This window comes from Schistocerca serialis, chromosome 5 (assembly GCF_023864345.2).
Source record: "Schistocerca serialis cubense isolate TAMUIC-IGC-003099 chromosome 5, iqSchSeri2.2, whole genome shotgun sequence".
Taxonomy (NCBI): domain Eukaryota; kingdom Metazoa; phylum Arthropoda; class Insecta; order Orthoptera; family Acrididae; genus Schistocerca; species Schistocerca serialis.
In genome coordinates, this window is record NC_064642.1 from 628943065 (window position 1) to 628967249 (window position 24185).

The 24185-nt window shown below is 38.2% G+C and overlaps 1 protein-coding gene across 2 annotated transcripts in view; it reads left to right on the plus strand.

Moving 5' to 3' along the window:
* LOC126481125 (cell division cycle protein 16 homolog) overlaps positions 1 to 24185 on the plus strand; it is a 206922-nt gene that overhangs the window by 133945 nt on the left and 48792 nt on the right. For both annotated transcript variants that reach the window (XM_050104663.1, XM_050104664.1), the window contains exons 7-8: positions 1644 to 1733; positions 16495 to 16651. In XM_050104663.1, coding sequence (XP_049960620.1) covers positions 1644 to 1733; positions 16495 to 16651 — 247 coding nt within the window. The remainder of the gene's footprint in view (positions 1 to 1643; positions 1734 to 16494; positions 16652 to 24185) is intronic.

Below are 24185 nucleotides of genomic sequence, written 5' to 3' on the forward strand. Positions count from 1 at the left end.
TTGAAGCTTGACTGACACAGAGTTTACTGTCTGCCTGTTTTGCAGATAACTGAACCTGCATGGGTGATCTGCTGTGGCCTCATATGTGCACTCGCACCATCTTCCACCACCTGTGCAGTCAGTGCCTAAGCCAACACTCTGTAGTGGTGACTCTGGAGACGATTGCAGCTTTCTTAGAACAAAGTAACTCCTTGTGTGAGGATACTTTCCAGCTGTGTCCTCTGGTCTTTGCTGATGGACATTACCAGCAGCTCCCACATTGCTTACCAGCATTGTTTACCACTGCATGTGCTCTGTAATACTGAGACACACCCATCAAGCACACCTGAGTCATTAACAGTTTGTTATTTGTTTGTCGATTGAAGGCTTCCACAAGTGGTACAGCAGCACTGTTTGTGTCCACTTACCTTCACTCTGCTGGTTCCTACCCTTCACATAACCCTTCGAGTGAGGTGTCGGACTGATAAACCTCTAGCTAACTCGGTTACTCTTGCTACCTCCTTTGCTCTCAGGTGTTGCATTGCCTGCAATATATCTCTTTTTAATTGAAGTCCATACTTCTCCCATTCCTTATGTCATTTGTGGGTTGAAGCCCTGGGCTTAAGACCATGAATAACACACTTTTTTGTATTAAAATGCTCGACACTCATTTAATAAACAGGTAGTACAGATCTCTCCAATATTGTTAAAATTAAATAAAACTCTTTAACTAGGCTTGTGATAATCACCAACACCTTTAAACAGACATAAAGGACATAAAGAAGAAGCTTGAAAACTAACAAAATATGTGCTCCAGAATGGGACTGAATGTAATTAAGGGATTTTCGCACACATTACTTTTTATTTTGACCAACTATGAGTGCAGAAAACCATAAGATACTGAGCACAAGATGTCAACAGTTTATATAAAGAGGCAGGCCTTAGTATTACAAGAACGAAATAACTAGCAGTGAATAAGTTCTAGCTATAATAGAGCAACTATACCAATATGTTTCCAAGCTTTATTCCATTTTTCATGCAAATAAAATATTCAAACTGACATATCAAATTATTGTGCGAAGTACACATTGATCAGCTATATTGAGAAAAACTTGTACAATATTGGCAAAAGCCAAATGTTGTAACAGTAGATTTTTGAAGATAGATTGGTGGAGTTGGATTATTACAGAGAATTAGAAAAGAGGAAATAAGAAAGAAGAATGAATATGAAGCAACAGCTACTGCTTGCTTAATGTGCTGTACAGTTTACTTACAAGGAAATCAACTTGTAGAAAATATGTCCAAAGAAGATTTCTCCATGGAGTCCAGTCTTTTAGGAGAAGTTATGAAGGACATAGATTGTAGAGAGGTGCAGGAAAACAGCTGGAGAAATATAGAGACTGTGACAAGAAGATACGAGAAATGGGCTAGATTTCTGTATGTGTTTACAAGTCCAATCATGTTATGAACACCACCTATTTGTTGTATTTACAGTGAGGTGGCACTTTAGAATTTCGCTGTGTTAATGTACAACCGAAATTTCTTCTCCAGTTGTAGTTTTTTTTGTTTTGGTAATTAGAAGTTTATAATTTATTCAAAATGTATGTTGTAGTTTTTTGGTAATATAATTTATTTAATGTTGTGCTATTTCTTGTCTCTTGCAGAGTTGTTTTACTTGGCACATCGCTTAGTTGACCTGTACCCAGAATCTGCTGTATCATGGTTTGCTGTTGGGTGCTATTACTACTTGATAGGTATGTGTAACTATATTTTATTTTTGTTTTGTGAGATTTCACTACATACTGAGCAACTGTAAAAGTTTTAAATTGTTCTTATTGTTTAACATTTAATTTATTAATTTTTTGATATGACCAAGAGTTGGGTAAAAACAAGTGAGGCTAACTTACAGCAACAATGTCATCTACTACATGAAATCACTAATGTGACCAATACTTCCACAGTCTAAATTGTCATAAAATTGAGAACACTGCATGTCAACTGAAACATGAAGAACTTCATCTGTCTTAAGGAAAAGTTGATATCACCATGTTATTCTTTATAGAGAAAGCATCTGGACATGTGACATTATACAGGGTGTTTCAAAAATGACCGGTATATTTGAAACGGCAATAAAAACTAAACGAGCAGTGATAGAAATACACAGTTTGTTGCAATATGCTTGGGACAACAGTACATTTTCAGGCGGACAAACTTTCGAAATTACAGTAGTTACAATTTTCAACAACAGATGGCGCTGCAAGTGATGTGAAAGATATAGAAGACAACGCAGTCTGTGGGTGCACCATTCTGTACGTCGTCTTTCTGCTGTAAGCGTGTGCTGTTCACAACATGCAAGTGTGCTGTAGACAACATGGTTTATTCCTTAGAACAGAGGATTTTTCTGGTGTTGGAATTCCACCGCCTAGAACACAGTGTTGTTGCAACAAGACGAAGTTTTCAACGGAGGTTTAATGTAACCAAAGGACCGAAAAGCGATACAATAAAGGATCTGTTTGAAAAATTTCAACGGACTGGGAACGTGACGGATGAATGTGCTGGAAAGGTAGGGCGACCGCGTACGGCAACCACAGAGGGCAACGCGCAGCTAGTGCAGCAGGTGATCCAACAGCGGCCTCGGGTTTCCGTTCGCCGTGTTGCAGCTGCGGTCCAAATGACGCCATCGTCCACGTATCGTCTCATGCGCCAGAATTTACACCTCTATCCATACAAAATTCAAACGCGGCAACCCCTCAGCGCCGCTACCATTGCTGCACAAGAGACATTCGCTAACGATATAGTGCACAGGATTGATGATGGTGATATGCATGTGGGCAGCATTTGGTTTACTGACGAAGCTTATTTTTACCTGGACGGCTTCGTCAATAAACAGAACTGGCGCATATGGGGAACCGAAAAGCCCCATGTTGCAGTCCCATCGTCCCTGCATCCTCAAAAAGTACTGGTCTGGGCCGCCATTTCTTCCAAAGGAATCATTGGCCCATTTTTCAGATCCGAAACGATTACTGCATCACGCTATCTGGACATTCTTCGTGAATTTGTGGTGGTACAAACTGCCTTAGACGACACTGCGAACACCTTGTGGTTTATGCAAGATGGTGCCCGGCCACATTGCACGGCCGTCGTCTTTAATTTCCTGAATGAATATTTCGATGATCGTGTGATTGCTTTGGGCTATCCGAAACATACAGGAGGCGGCGTGGATTGGCCTCCCTATTTGCCAGACATGAACCCCTGTGACTTCTTTCTGTGGGGACACTTGAAAGACCAGGTGTACCGCCAGAATCCAGAAACAATTGAACATCTGAAGCAGTACATCTCATCTGCATGTGAAGCCATTCCGCCAGACACGTTGTCAAAGGTTTCGGGTAATTTCATTCAGAGACTACGCCATATTATTGCTACGCATGGTGGATATGTGGAAAATATCGTACTATAGTGTTTCCCAGACCGCAGCGCCATCTGTTGTTGAAAATTGTAACTACTGTAATTTCGAAAGTTTGTCTGCCTGAAAATGTACTGTTGTCCCAAGCATATTGCAACAAACGGTGTATTTCTATCGCTGCTCGTTTAGTTTTTATTGCCGTTTCAAATGTACCGGTCATTTTTGAAACACCCTGTATATTGATTGTGGAAAAGAGCTGACCCCTCTGATAATCATAGACATATATAACAGTGGAGCATTCCATCTGCTGCCACCTAGTAATCAAAATATGCACTAGAAGAATTGCACAATTTATTGTGTGTTCAAGTAGTCACTGCAAGAGCATTATAATGGTCAATATACTTGTGAAATGTATCAGTTGTCAGATTTTGAATTAATCTTAAAATTCCAAGAGAATATCAATGAGTCAAGGAACATACACTGTAGGGGGGGGGTGGGGGGGGGGGGGGTGTTTTGTTGGAGGTGCGTGCTGTGTGTGTGTGTGTGTGTGTGTGTGTGTGTGTGTGTGTATGCGTGCGTGCGCGCGCGCGTGCACGTGCACGTGCTTGTGTTGTGGGGGGGGGGGGGGGGCACAAAGGAATTGTATTATTTGAATGGGACAGAAATCAATACAGTTTTGGAAAAATTAGATTACTTATTTAAGAGAAAGAGCTTCAGAAATTGAGCAAGCCAATAAAGTGATGATCCACCTCTGGCCCTTATGCACGTGGTTATTCAGCTTGATATTGATTGATAGAGTTCGTTGGATGTCCTCCAGACGGGTACTGTTCCAAATTCTGTCCAACTGGCATGTTAGATCATCAAAATCCCAAGCTCGTTGGAGAGCCCTGCCCAAAAACATACGAAATTCAGGGGACATCATGTAGGGCCTAGCAAGTGCGATGACAAGCGGTAGAAACTCTACCTGTGTCCCGGCAGGCATTACGTTGCTGAAATGTAAGACCAGGGTGGCTTGCCATGAAGGGCAACAAAGAGGAGGCATAGAACATTGTGTGCTGTGCTGTAAGGATGCTGTGGATGACAGCCAAAGGGGTTCTGCTGTGAAAAGAAATGGTCTCCCCAAACCATTCTTCCTGTTTGTCAGCCCGTATGGCAGGTGACAGTCAGTTTGGAATCTCATTGACTGGAGCAGAACTGTTTTCAGTGATGAATCCCAGTTTGAATTGAGCCCTGATGACCAGTAAAGACATACCTGGAGATGCCCCAGACAGCATTGGGATACCAACACGACTGTCACCTGCCATACAGCCTGGCAACCTGGAATAAAGGTTTTGGGTGCAATTTGTTTTCATAGCAGGATCCCTTTGGTTGTCATCTGTGGCAGCCTTTACAGCACAGTGCTATGTCAATTATATTTTATGCCCTGTTTTGTTGCCTTTCATGCCAAGTCAGCCTGGGCTTACCTTCCAGCAAGATAAAGCTCACCTGTACATGGTGAGTGTCTCTACTGCTTATCATCATGCTTGTAAAACCCTGTCTTGGCCAGCAACATTGAACATTCTCAATTGGGAAGGGATTTGGCAAACAGCTCAGCAATTTGATGATCGACCAGGTGCACAAGTATGAAGTGCAGATTTCAGGCAACAGATATCATGCCAGTGCAGTTTGTGCTATAAAGAATTGACATTGTGCCATATTGTTGTATCTTCAACAAGTGACAGTTGCGCATGAATGATAAAATGGAAAAATGTGTGCAAAGTGTTGTATTGTTGTGTTCAATATGTTGAAATTAAATCGAACAAAGAGCACTTATGGAGAGCATTAATTTTATGTTTTCATTTGAAGAATACTGCTGCTGAATCATACCAATCACTTCAAGAAGTTTATGATGAACAAGCTCCATCACAAGATATCTGTGAGTGATGACTTTGGAATTTAAAAAATGGTGACTTTGATGTTGCAAACAAGGAACATGGAAAACCGGCAATAAATATGAAGATGTATATTGGAAACATTATTGAATGAAGCTGATTTGGGAAAACAAAAACAACTTGCTGAGCAATTGGGTGTTAGTCAACAAGCTGTTTCCAGTCGGCTATGTGAGACAGGAAAGATTCAGAAGACCAGTAAATGGGTACCACATGTATTGAACAACAGGCAAATGGAAAAGTGCAAAAACATGTCAGATTTTGCTTGCTCAGTACAAAAAAAAGGTGATTTTTGAATCACATAACTATAGATGATGAAAAGTTGATTTATTTTGACAGTCCCAAGCACAGAAAATCATGGGTAGATCCAACACACCATCCGCATTGACTGCAATACCAAATTGCTTTGGCAGAAAGATAATACTCTGTGTTTGGTGGGACCAGAAGGCCATGGTCTATTATGAGCTGTTCATTCGCTGCTTGGAAAAAGGCCACAATACCGAAAGAGGCAACACAAAGTCATGTTTGTTCATGAAAACGTTCCTTCACATGTGGCAAAACTGGTTCGCAAAACGTTGGAAGCACTTTACTGGGAAATTCTGCCCCATGCAGCTTACTCACCAGACTTGGCTCCTTCCGATTAACACTCATTTGCATAGAGGGGTCAAGCACAGTGCTTTGGTTCGTATGAAGATGTGAAAAAATGGCTCTATGAATGGTTCATGGCAAAAGAGGATAATTTTTATGATAATTTTTACTGACTTGGTATTCACTAATTGCCCTTAAGATAGGAAAAATGTATTACAAACGATAGAGCATACTGAGAATAAAGCACTATTTATCATTCCTCTGAATTTAACTTTTTTACAAAAAATCTGTGTTTCATACTTTCTAACATCCTAATGACTTAAAGTGTGAGTGTGAGTTTGGGTTATATTGGTTTATTTCCCCAAACCACCTTCCACTTCTTTACGAGGTGACTTACTTGGAATTTGCAGCCACTCTTTACTGGCTAGCCAGCTGCTGGAAACCCTCTTGACTTCCTCTTTGTCGAATAACACAAGGTACAGGAATTTTTTAGACTCTTTCTACTTATGAAATAAGTAGACATACAAACTTTACTTTTCGTCAATTAACGATGTATTGCCCTCCATACACAGTAAAACTCTCACTTTCCACATAAATATGTAACTTCCTGTGAGTCTCTTGTACAGCCGAATGTCAGGAACAAATTGAGTTACAGTTAAAAGAAAGTTGGCCTCAATACCATAACTTTTCTTAATATGATTCAGAAAATAATTCTTGCCTATAGCAAGCTTACGTCAAGAGTTTCCAAGAGTTCTTTTTCAACTTTCTTTGTTTTAATAACAATAGTCAATGACACAATAAGCACAGAGCTGCATATAAGCTCCATGGTTCTTCCTTATACCCTCACTAAAACATCTATGGATTGCCCGACAGGTACTTGTCGGTGCTGTTCGTTCACTGCATCTACTTTCTTTTTTTGTTTTCTGATTTTAAACCTGCACACACAAACATGTGATGCGCAGTAGGTAGGATTCTACCATCCCACACTTGTATCCAGAATATCGTGTGTTCCAGGCGGTAAAAGGCTGAGTGGTTCTAGAATTTACACAGAAATTCTCGAATCACTACATATCCCCCCCCCGATCGAACACGCAATATTTTATACATAATCATTATGCAAATAATATCACTCAAAATAACATTTCATATATTAACAGTATACATTTCTTACATATGTTTATGTACATATCTTTCCTTTCAATAACTATTCTCTGTCCTCTCTTGAACAGTCTTTCGCTTATTGTTTCTCTACTCCTTTCTTATTTTACTTTGTTACTAAGACATGAGCATTTACTCATGGTTTTAGCCAGCTTTAATAATTGTGACGACTCTTTCTTTTCTTTATCCCCCCCCCAGTCGTAAACTTCAGGTGTTTATGACACATGAGTAATATATTTTCTATTCCTACCTGTTGTACTACTTTCTTTTTAGTATGTACTATTTTCCTTGTTTGTTGCTTGGAAGAACTCTGGACGAAATGAAAGTGTTCTTTTGACACTTATATGTTTCCACGAAACATAATAATGCTAGACATTCATAGAATGCCCACTTCCCAGAATAATCCCTATAAAATTCGTGACTTTTGTCATGATACTGTCACCTTCTCATAGGATCAGCACCTATTCCTAGCTTGTGGTTTGACCTTATGAGAGCACTTCCTTTTTCCAATCTGGTAGGTACGCCCTTTACAAAACATCCCTATTTTTTAGGCCACATATCGTTCTATCTCCACGTAGGTATGCTTGCCCTATATACTTCGTGAATGCTGGGTACGCCCAGCTTATCCTTTCCGAGTAGACCTCACGGTTCATTACCCTAGTATACATTTATATGTATACCATAATTAAGTATCTTCTGGTAAAGATATAAATCTATTTTAAACTTTGCATTCATTCTGTAATATATCATTTACTTCCTAGAGTCCTCCTCAACTTATCAACTTCTATATTTTCAATACATACTATGTCTACATTTACTATTTACGTCCTACTATCCTTCAATTCATCAGATTATTTATTACACTGACGTTTCTTGATGATCAACATGACTAATTTCTTTCTTACTTCCGTTTTCTTTCTTTGCTCATGCCTCTTTCTTATTTGTCCATTACTCATTACTACTTTATAGTTGTTCATTATGTAGCATTTTTGTTCCATAAACTAATATGTTTGTGTCTCTCTTTGCGCATCAGTTCATTGTGCCTATTCTAATCTCTATTTAGAACTGTCACTGTTCTTTGTTTATGGGCACCTCTTCGTATGTACATTCGATGTAGAACCGTCATAGCTTCCTATAAATAGGTGCATATCTCCACATGTACACACATTTTTCCCTACAACATTTGGCAGTTCTCACATCGTGACAGGCTTTGTCTTAAGTAATTAAATTTAATGTTTGTGTAGAAGTGTTATAATTGTGTATAAGTGGATGAGTGTTCGTGTAGTCTGATTTCTTTGCCTTCTTATTTAAAGATAAGATTTTGGTTTCTAGAAAACATGGAAATAAGGAAGGACTTCAGCAATAGAAGTTTGTGAATATGAAAAGAGGGAAAAAATAGACAAGTCCTCAAATGAGAAGAAAGAAAAGGAAAAATAAAGTGGATGCTAGGATCGAAGAAGAAAAAGAAGATAGCCCCAAAGACAGGAAACCCTTCCAACGCCCCATTCCCAGGATCCCTACCCCTCAGGTACTTAAGTGAGACACCGGAGGAGGTCTGGTGTTAAATCGGCCCCTACAAAACGGACTTGTCCCACTTTCACCCTTTGAGGTCCCCGAAGGAAATCCTAGCAACCTTATGGAAATCTCAAATGATGAAAAATCAGGCACACTTGTTTGCGAGAGTTGTTTGAAAGGTGTGATGTGTGTTTTGTGTTAGTCATGATTTATCTGTTCTGGTGAATCATGCTTTTAGCTACAATACCCACCCCTCTCAAGACTTATACAAACTCTTCCATCTATATCACATCTCATAAAAGGTATTAAATACTCTATACAAAATAGAAAATCTGTACACTATGGTATAACAGTTGTTCAGCTAGTCACATCATATTATATTTTCCACAAATATAATACTCTGTTCAGTTTATTTCGTCTAGATATAACTTTTTCTGTGATTCTATTAAGTTGTCCTCTATTTTACAGTCATATCCGGTTTTATAAGCAATAAGATTACAGAATAGTTCTAGATTTTAAAGGAATTTGGCGCAGGAAAACTATTTTGGAAAAACACTGTAAACAACTCGGGATCCGACGGTCATTACTCCGCCCGTTAAGTCAGAATGTTAACGTCCCTGGGGGATATACAATTTTACATCCCTTACATTGTATTCCCTCCACCCCCCCCCCCCCCCCTTTTTCCTTCTTGTATTAAATGCCAATCGAAATATTTCTCCATAGTACCCCAAGTATTATTGTAATATTTTGGGTCCCATAAATCTGATATTAACTTTTCTTGAGAATTGGCAGACCAGTACTTGTCTTTAAATTTCTTTTGAAAGTCTCCCCAAGAGGAATAATTCTCATTATTTACTGTTACCCATTCTGAGGCTTCCTCTAGAAGGTATCCCACAGCAAATTCATTCTTCTTGGAATTTTCCCAATTTTTTGGTAAAGCTTGGTTAAATCTCTTTAAGAAATGGGTCAGATGTACCTCGCCGTCCGGCTTAAATTTAGGGAATTGCCTAGATAACCTTGAATTAGCTCCCCATTGCAAATCAGTCACCACTTCACTAGTTAATACAGCATTAGGTGAAGTTGCCCTTTTTTCTACTTTATCTTGGATAAGGATAATTTCTCTCCACAGGTTGTCCATACCCTTCCTCGTATCATTGAGTTCGGAAGAAGGAATAGGCGATATGTTTCCTGATAATATTCTCTCGGTAACCTTTTGATCTATAATTTCTCCAAATTGTTCCTCCAAACTAATTACATTTATAATATCAGAGTCAGCCATTTTCTCTTTGAAATTTCTTTCTACATTATCTACCTGTGTATTGACACCTGTAATTTGCGATTGAATGACTGCCATTACTTCATTCTGCGTATCTACATTCTCTTTCAAAGCATTGAACCCCTGCCTTACATCATTATACTCAATATTGTACATGTTGTCAAAAGATCCAAACTTTTCAATAAGTTTGTATTCTACATTATTACATTTGTTCTCAATGTTAAGTTATAAACTTTTCAATAAATCTTGAAAAATGTCCTTATGTTTCTGACTAAGTTCAGTAAACATATGATTTATATGAGTGGTCAAAGAATCTGTCAACTTGTTCTTTAAATCTACTTTTAAATTCTCTACTTTAATAGCATTGAACTCAGTCTTCAAAAGCACCTATGCCTTTGCATAGATTACTAAATTCTTTGCTTTGAGAGTCGAGTTTGGCGTTTAACAAACCTAAATTGGATGTTAGAATATTTAGTTTCACTCTGAGCATTTAATTGAGAATTTACTAAGTCTAGTTCTTTACTTAGAGCCGCTCTCTGAGCATTTAATTGAGAATTTAGTGAGTTTAACTTAAGACTCTGAACTTTGATTAAATTTATCAACTCAGCCCAGTCAGGCACTTCTTTGCTAATTTTCATGGCCATAGCTGGGTCTTGAGTTTCTCCAACCTGTTGTATATTTTCCATACTTTTACATGCCTTAGCTCTTGTAAGCATTTAAAACTAACTTTAATTATGATAATTACACAATAAAAGTTCACTCATCAGTATCATGAACCACTTTGTACTAAAGTAATCAAGTTTTGCTTCACGCTCACCCGGCATAGAATTCGTGTTACGTAGGTGAGCAGATGTGCAGATAGGTCAGCACTAATGAACAGCAGCTGGTGTTGGCGGCGGCGGGTGTATGTTGGTTTCCGCATCTGCATCCCTGTGATGTGTGTGAGAGCTTTATACTCCCTGCACTGGATCGTCTTGGTTGTAGCGTTCTATGTGTATTTCTTCTGAGACAAATACGTCGAAATCTTCTTTGCTGATTTTGTTGTGAATTTTTCATTTCTTCACCGTTTTTTCATTTAAATTTTTCTCCATTGGATACTTGAACATATTCCAATTTCTCGGAGTAATTCCCTTGTCTTATTATGTTTAGTTGCTATGGCAACATGTAACAGCTTCTTCTCTCGTTTTTGACTTAAATTTCCTGTTTTCTTGGTCCTTTCACACAGGTCGCCATGTTCTAACGACATAAAGTGTGAGTGTGAGTTTGGGTTACATTTGTTTATTTCCGCAAACCACCTTCCACTTCTTTATGAGGTGACTTACTTGGTATTTGCAGCCACTCTTCTTTACTGGCTAGCTGGCTGCTGGAAACCCTCTTGACTTCTTCTCTGTCGAATAACTCTAGGTAAAGGAATTTTTAGACTCTTTCTACTTATGAAATAAGTAGACATACAAACTATACTTTTCGTCATTTAGCGATGTATTTGCCCTCCATACACAATAAAATTCTCACTTTCCGCATAAATATGTAACTTTCTGTTAAGTCTCTCATACAGCCGAACGTCAGAACAAATTGAGTTACAGATGAAAGAAAGTTGACTTAGATACTATAACTTTTCTTAAAACGAATCAGAAAATAAGTCTTGCCTATAGGAAGCTTACGTCAAGAGTTTCCAAGAGTTCTTTTTCAACTGTCTTTGTTTGAATAACAATAGTCAATGACACAGTAAGCACAGAGCTGCATATAAGCTCCATGGTTCTTCCTTACACACTCAATAAAACATCTATGGATTGCCCGACAGGCGCTGTTTGTCCGCTGCGTCTATTTTCTTCCCGCGACTTTTTTTAAACCTGTACACACAAACATGTGACACGCAGTAGGTAGGATTCTACCATCCCACACTCATATCCAGAATATTGTGTGTTCAAGGTGGTAAAAGGCTGAGTGTTTCTAGAATTTACATAGAAATTCTTGTATCACTACAACTTGTACCACCAATTGTGTAGAATTTTGCATGACACCCATCAGGAGGACATCCAACAACTGTGTCAATCAGTGCCAAGGTGAATAACTACTTGCATAAGGGTTAGAGATAGATGAATGTAATATTGACATGCTCAATTTGTGAACCTCTTTTCTTGGATAAACCATATAATTTTTCTGAAACTGTCGTCAGTTGTTTTTCTGTACATTTACATCACATCTATTGATCTCCGTCCCATTCAGATAACTCCTTCCTGCTGTCTTGCAAATCAAACAACGTTTGCACCTTCACTTCGTGCAAAGTACAGTGTTTTTGTAGTTCTCCTTGTTTGTCAGCAGTGAAAACCTTTGTGTCAACTTTTGTAGTTCTCATTTTAATCCCTGTAAGAGTATTGTGCAGACTAGTGATTTTAATTTTATTTTTTCTCTTTGTTCTCGAGAAAGATACGTGATGTCTCAGCATATGTCTTATAACCAATCCCTTCTTTCAGTGAAGTTGTACGTATTCATCAGTTATCTGATGTACCACTCAAATCTTCTTCATCCTTCAGTAGCACCACATTTCAAAAGTTTCTATCGCCGTCTTGTCTGTACTGTTTATCATCCACGTGGTCCCCCTCCCTCCTCCCCCTTGTACGAAAGTACACTCTAGACAGATACTTTCGGTAGAGACTTCCTAAAATTAAATTTATATTCGGTGATATTGCCCTTCTCTTTTTCAGAAATGCATTTCTTGCTGTTGCCAGTCTGCATTTCATATCCTCTCTATTTCAACCATTATCAAATTTTTGTTCTCAAGTAGCTAAACTTGTGTACTGTTTTTAGTGTATTATTTCCAAATCTAATTCCCTCAACGTTACCTGATTTAATTCACCTACCTTTCATATGTTTTACTTCTGTTGATGTTCATATTAAAACCTCATTCTAAGGTACTATCCATTCTGTTGAACTGATGTCCTAAATCTGTTGTTGTCTCTGACAGAATTACATTGTTTTTGGCAAACCTCAAAGTTTTATGTTTTTTGCCTGAACTTTTAATTTCTTTTCCAAATTTCTCTTTGGTTTCCTTTACTGCTTTCTCAGTATACAAATTGAATTTCGTCGGTGATAGTGATTAAAGACAACAACCTTCACCCACTGACTTCCCAACTGTGGCCTCTCTTTAGGATTCTTCAATTTTCTGGTGGAAATCCACATTATACCAACAGTCGTTTTGTCATCGTCACAAATGATGCCAGGGACAAGAGTTCAAAAAAAGTTATTAATTATTTACTACAGTGGGTAAGAAGACTTTCAATGAAAAGTAGTAGATCGTAATATGTTTTGAGGTTCCTGAAGACAGATATAAAAATGTGGAAATAGTTAATCCACTCGTACTTGTCACTGGCATTGTGGTATATGAATGTGCTGCAACATTCATCAATTATAAAACTTTTCTTATTCGTTATATTACAATAAACTGCAGTTTGCAAAATTTATTTATTTATTTATTTCTTCTTTTTCTATCTTTATTTTTTTATTTTCTTTTTTTTTTATGGAACCCAACTAATTAGTGTCAATGCACAGCACTTGTATAAAAGTAACAGCACGCTACATTTTCAAGTCAGGTACAAACTTCCCTATAATATTACAGATTAATGGCATCTCCTCTAAGTGTTTCTGTTAAGTAAACTTTGTATTTTCACAACTACCTATATTGTACATTTTACTGAATTTGCTGAACCAGCTCGAAGAAGCCTTGAAATCAACCATGTGCACTTTACTTGGGTTTCAAATGACCCAGTCTCATAGATCTCCATCAGTAAAATACAGTTCTGAATAGTTTTTCTTTCACTTTTTTCGAAGTTCCATTTTGGCAAATATTTCATTTGGGTATAATTGTTTGTTCCCTTTGTCCAATTAATGTTCAGATTTTACAATATGAAACCACCTTTGCACAGTGCATAACTTTAAACATATATTTCCCTCTGGTTCATTTAGCCTAAAATTCACAGCCTCTTTCTTGCCACAAAAAGCTATTCTAGTATGTGGTTTCTTTCGACTAAGAAGGTATTGGTGTTCTGGATTGTTAATTGGAATCACTATTATCACTCTAACCACAATCCCCTGAATTTTCAGTGTCACTTTTTATTTCCTCTAATATTTCCATCGTTTCCATTGGAAAGTCAATCTAATTTGAGTAACTGTCCAAGTATTAAGCAGCGAATCACATATACGTACATCTTTGAGATACTTAGGTGGTATAAGTTGCTACCACATTCCCTACATTTCATTTTTGCAGGATTGTGAAAGTTAGTTAGATTTAACGTTGCTATGAAATTTTGGAACATGTACAAAGAGATTCTATTAGCAGGTATATATAGAGAAAACAGTGAATATTAATTCAGTTTTATCCTCCACTGTTAACACATATTACACAAAATAAACTGGTAACCATGGTTATTTCTGGATATTAAATGAGTTTTCATTGTGAGAGAACTGTAATTGTCAACAATTCTGTCACAGTAACTACAAATAGAAAGTTCGCTTTAGAAATCATATTCAGGTTGTACCGTCTTGTCTGTTAACTGATGCACTGTCAGCCAAAGCTGTGTGCCAAATGTGTTGTGCATGCACAATCTGTTCTGGCTCCACTAAGTGTGCACATTTCTTCAGCCATCTGGCAGGCAATGAATTTTGCAATTTTCAACCATTAAAAATAATAATAATAATAAAAAAATACGTCACTGTGTCTTAGCAGCTAAATTTTTGACAGTGCATTTTTAAAGTTCTGTTCTTCCCACGCAAAAGAATTCATGGAAGGTTTCAACATGTTGACCTTGCCCATTCTTAAAAGTATTGCTAAAGTTACTATAGTCACAGTTTGCATCAGATATAAAAATTAACTTTGCTCAGCCTGCCTTTTCAGTAGCAGTCTTCGCAAAATTGCCGTGAAATACACGCACTTCACTTCACTGTCACTCTTCTTTCACATATTTATATTTTTGTGGCAGTGGATAAAATAGTCTGCCATTCATCGTATTATAGTCTACAGTAATACAATACTATGTTCAAAGAACATTTGTTATCATTTTGTCATATAAATATTATGCACCCTCTTCAAATTTGTGATGTGAAGCTTGGTGACTCCGTAGCTGCTCATCTGTGGTTTACACACAACCTACGATAAGCTGACATAAATTACTTGTCACGAAACTAGCATAGTCATGCAAATCATACTCCATGAAGTGGGAGACATACTCAAATATTAACAGTGAACAAGCTTACATACTTGCTATTATTTCACATTTAATACAATCAAAATTTATAAAGTTTTGTGCCATATGACTCCTTCCTTCCAACACCAACTTTCCTGAATTGCACGGCAGGGAACTTTCCCTGCAATACATCCTATGTTTCTGTAACCCTCCTGGCCTCAACCTTCAATAGTCACTGGCCTCACACATCTAGCCTCTTCCCTGTTCCCATTCCAGCACTACACAGCCATCATTCCACCACCACACCCAGTCTTTTTATTTTTCTCCTTTTCTGCTACTCCCCCCCCCCCCCTCCTCCCCACCTATCCCCTGCCCTCTGTCTAACCTGCAGCACTTCACTGTCTGCCACCCCCACCATACTATCCCTCTCCCTCCCCACCCCAGCCTCCTCCTTACTCCACCCAGTCGTCACTCCCATCACACACTGGTGCTGATGCTTGCAGTGTGGTTTCAGTTGCCTGAGACTGCAGTTGTGTGTGTGTGTGTGTGTGTGTGTGTGTGTGTGTGAGAGAGAGAGAGAGAGAGAGAGAGAGAGAGAGAGAGAGAGAGAGATGAAGGCCTTAACAGCTGAAAGATTTTATTGTAAGAGTCCTTTTGTTGTTTCTATCTGCAACTCAGCATCTCTGCTGTATGGTGAGTAGCAACTTCCCTTTTCATAAGATTGTTACATTCCATCCTGGATTTTACATTGTTTGAAAATTTATAAAGTATTACTCTAATGTAAAAAACTTGCTGAATTAAGCACCTGTCAAACTAATATTTAAATACAAGGAACAAAATTATGTAGACACTACATACAAAAAAAGGGCTCAGTTTGATAATATACTTCAGCATATGTGGGTGCAGCAAGCCGTGACCAATAGCATACTAGCCAGTTTAATATGTTACTCAAAGTGGGTTACGTAAGATAGTGCCATCCATGTTTTCAATGGTTTTGAATATTTGTTTTATTTCAAAAACTTTTTCAGTGCACGAGCAACAAAAGGTGTGTCATCAGTGAACACATTCACAGTCCTTACTTTCCTAGTATGTTGTAAAATGAAATAAGACGTGATAATTTTGCATCAGTGAAGCTTACTCCATTTCAATGCCTCAACATTTTCTCCTTTAACTTGAGGAGGAAAAACAAGTTATAATTGTAAAACTGGCTTCATAACCAGCTGTTGCAATTATGCCTCTGAAACGTACAAATAACTAAACTATAAAACATTTTTAGTCCCGTCCCACAATATTATTTAATACCATTGAACATTATTTAATTTTCTTCTATAAGATCCTTAAGGCACAGCATTGTTCATATCTAAGTGTTTTAATTAATGAAAAAAAAAAACCTCTGTGGTGTTGTTCACCAACAGCTTCCATAATGATAAATAGAATATTAGAATGTGTTCTCCTTTTTTTCAACAGGAAAGAGTGATCCAGCTCGAAGGTACTTGGCAAAAGCTACTACACTTGACAAACTTTTTGGTCCAGCATGGCTGGCGTATGGTCATTCTTTTGCTACTGAGAATGAACATGATCAGGCTATGGCAGCGTATTTCAAGGCATCACAGTTGATGAAGGGGTACCTAAATCTCATTTTATGATTGCATTTTTTGCTTATTTTGCTAATGTGTTTAACAGTATTTTAAAAGAAAACAGTTAGCTTAATTTTTAACTAAGGAGTGCAGCACTAGTTGTGAAGATTTATGTAGAAAGTTTTTCAGTCCTTCAAGTGCATAAGAAAATGAAGGATATGGTGCACTATATGCTTTTTATAGTGTAGTAACAAAAAACATTTAATTTTCTCAACCAGTGCGCCCTGCAGAATGGAACACAACTAAGTGACAAACAATTGACAGTTGATTTAATTTTACTAGTCTAGAGCTGCAGGATCTGAAACTTGATGACTAATTAATTTGCTGTGTATTAACTGATGGAAAGGAAAAAAGATGGATTATTTTGTATAAAACCTCGTATAATCTTGGACCATCTGCTTTCGTGCACTCATGTAAGTGTATTGCCTTTACAAGTCAGATTGATTAACATTTTCTGTGCCAATTTTATGTTGACTGTTCCACACCTTTAAATATCATTTCATTCAAATTTTTGTGCAGTTTAGATTTATAACTTTGTGGTGTGCTCTGATTGTGCTGTTGTCGGTACTGTTTTGGTTGTCAGAAACTTACGACCTCCGACAGATTGACAGTTTCATTTTTGGAATCATACCATGTTGCAGTATCCCACACACATCCAACACTCCTCCACCCCATTCTTCCCTGCCCCTTCAAAGGAAGGTACATACAGGTAACAATGCCAAAATTGGCTCACATAGAGGTGGAAGTTGAGAGAGTGACCTGGCTGGCTGGCAGTAGATTCAGAGTTTGGAATGCCACCATAGTAGAAAGTAGTTCCAGATGCAGGAGAATCCTTGGCAGGATATGTTACTTCCTGTGTTCTTATAGTCCTGCAGTGGCTTGATGTTTGGGATACTTTTCCAAGATTGGTCAACCCTCTCACACACTTTAGACAACGTTGCATACTTAACACGTCCTGTAGGCATTACTTATCCGTCTTCTTTTTTCGTTAGCTATTGTGTATACATATTTTAAGTTTGCTCTTCAATGGTTTGTTAAAAAAACACCTAATGGCTGTAGCATTGACATCATCCTTCTTGAAATTATAGTCAAGTCCATTCTACCCTCCTGCACGGGTAGCACAATGGTTACCTCACTGGACTTGCATGTGGGAGGATGAGAGTTCAAAACTGTGTCTGGCCATCCTGATTTAGATTTTCCGTGTTTTGCCTAAAACACTTAAGGCAAATGCTGGGTATTTCATTTAAGAGGCACAGGCAGGTGCTTTCCTTCTCTGTCCTTCCTGTATCCGAGCTTCTGCTCCATTTCTTAAGACCTCATTGTCGACGGGACGTTAAACACTAAACTCCTCCTCCTTCTCCGTCTTAGCTTCAACTAAATTACTCTTTGCAGCTGATGTAGTAGGTTCTGCATACAAATCTAGTACACTAGCATAGGGAAAGATAGATTGATACTGTAAAGACCTAGTTCGTGCATGTTTGTCAAACTGAGCTAGACACTAGGACGACATTGCCCTACAAGTTTAAGCCACTCTAATAACAGTCCTCAGTGTGCTAGCAACTTAAGTTAGCATGTACAATAACGCTTTTTGGAAGTACTTCAGATTTTGGTAATGTTTTGCATTTAAAAACGATGAATGGTTGCAGTTTACGGCCATTAGCTGTGCAAGCAAGCATGACAGACAAGTGCAACTTTTCGCCTCCTAAGGACAGTACATTGACATCTTTGTTCTGTTTTGCTTCTACTATGTAATTTGTTGGCCTGTCAAAAGATGCTGGAGTTTGATCTGCACTACCTGTCTTACCAAGAAGATAATAATTATTTTCAGTGTGCTGTCTGAATATGAAACATTGAAATTCAATGAGTTTTTCCATGTAGCATTCCGACACCTCCTGTGCAATTGAAGTGCGTCAACAAATAGAAAATCCCCAGTGTTTCATGAAACGGAAATCCCAATTGCGACTACCTTTGAAATTTTTGATTTTTTGATGTCAAGCGACATTATGTGCTTCCAGCACAACTTCTAATGTATGATAGTGGCCATGATTTGGCCCGTAAAATGTCTTTCTTTTGCTGGAAAAAACAAAGTTGTTCCTTTTCCTGTTTCCACCCTCTCATGTTACACTCGCCAATTCTGTGTTGCTGACCTGCAGCACAATTGGATGTTTTGTGAGTGAGAGACATCACTTGTCTTTTCAGCTTTGTAGCATAGTGAACACATGGTAGACTAAAACATGGCACTTTGAAAAAATACTACTGTAGATTGAAACAAAGGATGAAACCCAATTGTACCACCTGCAAGTGTTGTAGCAAGCACTGCTCTCACTGGCTAAGGGATCAGTGGAAGAAACTGAAGTTAGAGTAGAGGGGTTGGTGCAGTGGGAAAGTTTCACCGATTGTTTGCATTGCGGATAACATATGATTCGTATTGATCATCTGCTATGGTAGGAGCATCTCACGGAAGTAACAAGGTTTCATAAAAGCTCGTTTATTAGGATGCTCCTGTTCAAATATGCAACTCATTTGTACTCATGAATATGTAGTTAAATTAAGGCAATGAAACACTTTTTATTGTTACATCATGAATATTGCCAGCATTGAGAAATGCCTCGATGCACATTGACATGTGCTGACAGCTTCGGAAGGGAGCTGGACCTGTTGAAATGTAAAACTGTACTTACCTTGCTTTCCAACTCCCACAAGTTTCTTAAAAACGTCCGTTTTGATGGTGTATATGTAAAGAGATTTATTTTTATTGCTATGAATATATGAAATCTGCTAAATTCAAAGACGAGCAGTATTAAATTTGAATTTCCTGTATGATAAAAAATAATTAACAATCAGTACTTAAAACACTAACACAATGGCTTCTATGTTAAAATAATTACTTACATTAGCTTCTAGCGCCATTTTTCAGAACTTCCTTAGGATTTGTCTTCTGAATGTGAGCTGCAGGTACATTTTTAGACCACGAAAATTGGAAAAAAAGTTCAGCTTCCATTTCGATAACCATTCCTGTAATCCCCATGGTCTTCACTTGCCTGTCCCCTTTCCTGTTCATGTTCAAGCTATCAATGCACCCACTAGTGTTTTTCCCCTCCTCTGCTTCTCTCCTTTTCCACTCCCACCTCCGCCCCTCAAACTCCTGATTAACAGCCCCCATCTGTCCCCATCACATCCCTACCTGCTTCCACAAGCAGCACTATGCCTTCCCCAACTCCTACCCTGATATCCCTCCCTCTCCCCACCCCAGCCTCTTGCCTTACCCCCACCAACCACAGATGGCGTCTCTTGCAGCCGCTGTATACAGTTTGGCCTCTGTGACTGGAGACAGCGGCTCATGTGTTTGTGAATTGTGCTTGGGTTAATGTGTGTGCGTTTTCTAATTTGGAAGAAGGCCTTTTTCCCTGAAAACTCAAATGCATAGCAGTCTACTCAATGTCTCTTCTGTATGGTATAAGGGGCATTCAAAAAGAAATGAGCCGGAGGCATAATTACAGAAACCAGTACCTGTATGTTAGAAATATTGACCCTGGCTGTTGAGACACTTGTCCCACTGTGACACAAGGCAGTGAATGGCTGTCTCATAAAATTCCCAGGGCTGCAATGTTAACCAGTTCTACACGTACAGCTAGACGTCGTCGTCCGAGTTGAATCGTTTGCCCCTCAGAGCCTTTTCAAGGGGACCAAAAATTCATTCCTTCTGATCCACTTCCTGCAGCACGGGACAACAGTGAGTGCCCAGCATTACTCGCAAGCCTCAACCACACTTCGCCAAGTGATCAAGTCAAAATGACCAGGCAGTCTTACCCATGGGGTCATTCGGCTCCACGATAATGTAAAGCCTCATACGGCCAATATAGTCACGGCACTCCTGCAGAAATTCAAATGGGAGTTCTCGGTCACCTTCCATACAGTCCGGACCTCTCTCCCTGTGATTATGCCATTTTTGGTCCACTTAAAAAGGCTTTGAGGGGCAAACGATTCAACTTGGACAACGACGTCCAGCTGTACGTGCAGAACAGGTTAACATCGCAGCCCTGGGAATTTTATGAGACCGCCATTCACTGCCTTGTGTCACGATGGGACAAGTGTCTCAACATCCAGGGTCAATACTTCTAAAATGCATTTACTGGTTTCTGTAATTATGCCTCCGGCTCATTTCTTTTTGAACACCTCTTACAAGACTCATTAATTATTTTTATGGTTGCAACTCCATTTGAGCGTTTAACTTTGAACATTACGTTGCTGAGCTTCTCTGTGGCAATACCTGGTACCAATGTTTTTTTTCCTATACTTATACATTGAAATGAGTACTTGATCATTCAGTTTAAAAAATTTGGGTTGTGACTGTTGCCAAAGTTCGGCTTGTTGATGCATGAATGGCTTAAAAATGGGCTTTAATGTACAGTGCAGTCTGCAATGTAGTTTCTGTGCTGGAGATGTGCATAATTTGTAGTGGCACGGTGCTGAGAGAGAAAGATCAATAAAGCACTCTCTTTATTGTCTGTTGAACGTGCTTCATCATGTGTGACTTGAAAATCCAGACAAGTAAGTATTCTTAAATGACCTGTGTTCTGACGCATGTGGCCATGATAAATATTGTTGAGGCAGAGCTGAATGCTGTTTTTGACACAAGTGGCAAGCCAGCATCTTTTCAGTGTCTTTGTCAATATTTTTCCAGTAGCAATGCTCTCTAGTAATATGTTCGGTATGAACTAATCACCAACATTTTTAATGGTTACTTCGTAGGTACTGTCGAAAATGATGTCTAAATGAAACAGAATAAACAGGACACATTTGAGTCCAGTAACAAAGAAAACTGCAGCACACTACCCGCAGTGAGCACAAATGACATTCTGCAACTTATTGTAGCTCAGAAACAAAAAATAGCGGGATTAGGTGTAATTTCTCTGTATCTATTGAAGAAATCGAAACATGAACTAATGAAACTACTAGTTCATCTAATAAACTGTGTTCTCAAAGACACATTCCCTGACAAGTTGAAACTGCCTGTAGCTAAACCAATACACAAAATGGGGAAAACAAAGCACATACAGAACTACAGACCCATTGCCCTAATGTCAGCTTTCACCAAACTGATAGAGAAAATAATAATTACAATGATGCTGACATATTAAGTGATTTCCAGCATGGTTTCAGAATAGGTTGAAGTACCATGTTAGCAGCAATACAATTTGTCCATCATGTATTTGAAAAAATAAATGAAAAATCCCAAACAGCAGGAGTATTCCTGGACCTCTGAAGGGCTTTTGATAGAGTGCATTGTGGCGTGCTCTTATCAAAAGTTGCAAAGAGTGGTGTCTCTGGAAAACTCATGCAATTGCTAGAAACGTATTTGAAGAGTAGACAGCAGGGCACGGATATTACATACACTAATGGAGAAATACTGGAGAGGAGAAGGTCAAATATAAGAAATATACATTTTGGTGTTCCTCAGGACTCTATTTTTGGTTTCAGAAGAGGTTGAAGTACCATGTTAGCAGCAATACAATTTGTCCATCATGTATTTGAAAAAATAAATGAAAAATCCCAAACAGCAGGAGTATTCCTGGACCTCTGAAGGGCTTTTGATAGAGTGCATTGTGGCATGCTCTTATCAAAAGTTGCAAAGAGTGGTGTCTCTGGAAAACTCATGCAATTGCTAGAAACGTATTTGAAGAGTAGACAGCAGGGCACGGATATTACATACACGAATGGAGAAATACTGGAGAAGAGAAGGTCAAATATAAGAAATACACATTTTGGTGTTCCTCAGGGCTCTATTTTTGGCCCAGTCCTATTCAAAAGTGATTTCCCAAGTTCTCTTGACAATAAGCAATTGATCACTATGTATGCAGACAGTGAGCCCAGTCTAGTTGAGGAGATACATAACTTTGTTGAAAAGGCAAGAATTCACTTTGAAAGAGACAACCTAAAAGTAAACATAGAAAAAACTAATATTGTTCATTTTAAACCAAATGGCACAAACAGACAAAATACTGTGATTGATGAAATTCTACCAAAAGTGTTACAGAGCTTCCAAAAACCTGTACAGATTGTAAATTCTTTGGTTTATGCATATATGATTGACTTTCGTGGAAGCAGCAAGCTGATTATGTCTGTAAAAAAAAAACACTCAGTCTGTATCTATTAAGAAGATTATTGCCATATCTTAGTTCTGAAACTCTAAGGACTGTATATTACAGATTAGTATACCCTTTCTTGTCTTATGGAATAGTACTGTGGGGCGGGACATGCCTAACTAATATGAAAAGAGTCTTCATAATACAGAAGCGAGCCTTGAGGATCATAATAGCAAAAGTAAAACCAGGAACTTCTTGCAAACTCCTACAATATTTATGCCACGTATATACTAGAAACTATAATGCTATTGAAAGAAGACTTGAAGATCACAAAAAGAAACATGGATATTCACAACTCTGAAACAAGACATAGAAAAGACTTTCATACGGTTAACAGAAGATTAACTTTAACAGGGAAAAGTTGCTATGTGAAAGGGGCTGTTTATAATAACTTGTTACCAAATGAATTTAAGATATTGACAGGGGATACTTTTAAAAAGCAAATCAAGCAGTGGCTTGTCCAAAAATGCCATTATAACTTGAATTTATCATGAATTATAATGTAATAAGAAATAATGTAAACTAAAAAAAAATTGTAATTGTAAAAACTTTATACTTGGTTGAAAATGCACATGTATGTAAAATTACATGTTACGAGCAATAAATTGAAATTGAAACTATGTCCCAATGGCAAGGATCTAGCGTGTGTAACACCTTAGATTTAAGTGGTGTGGAATAGCCCCTCATACTGTACATGATTCCGAATGTACCAGGATGACACCTTTGTAACTATAAGTGCATGCCTCATATTCCAGGAAGATTTAATCTCTAGCTGATTAAGAAACTTCTTATTACTAGATGACTCTATTTGAGTATATTTATCTTAGACAAAACAGGATCTTTAGGTAAATGTTTGGCAGTTAAATATGTGTTTCTGGGAAATTTTTCACAGTGTCTTGCCTATTGATATGTGTTGAAAAACAGATGTCACCTGGTTAGTTGAACTTGTTATCTTGCCCTGTTGGCAGACGTGAAAGCAGATTTGGGTTTGTATGTTGTGCTGTAGACCTTAACGTAATTTTATAGTCGCAATTCGACCGAGATAGCACCCAATGCTTCAAATGTTTTGTTTCCCTTGTAGAAACAGTATTGTTCAATCCAAAAATAGCCTTTAAGGTTTGTGGTCTGTGAGGAGGATAAATTGACATCCATAAATATAGTCCTTGACTGCAAATGTAATCGTGAAAGCATCCTTCTCAATCTGACTGTAATTTCTTCGTGCCACTGTCAGAGTCTTTAGAACGAAAACAATTGTTTGGTCAAAACCATGATGGTGATGTGAAAGAACAGCACCTATATTGTAGTCTGTAGCATTTTCAGCAAGTGTGAGCCTATTGTTCAAATGATATGTTGTAAGACATTTTGCATCAAACAA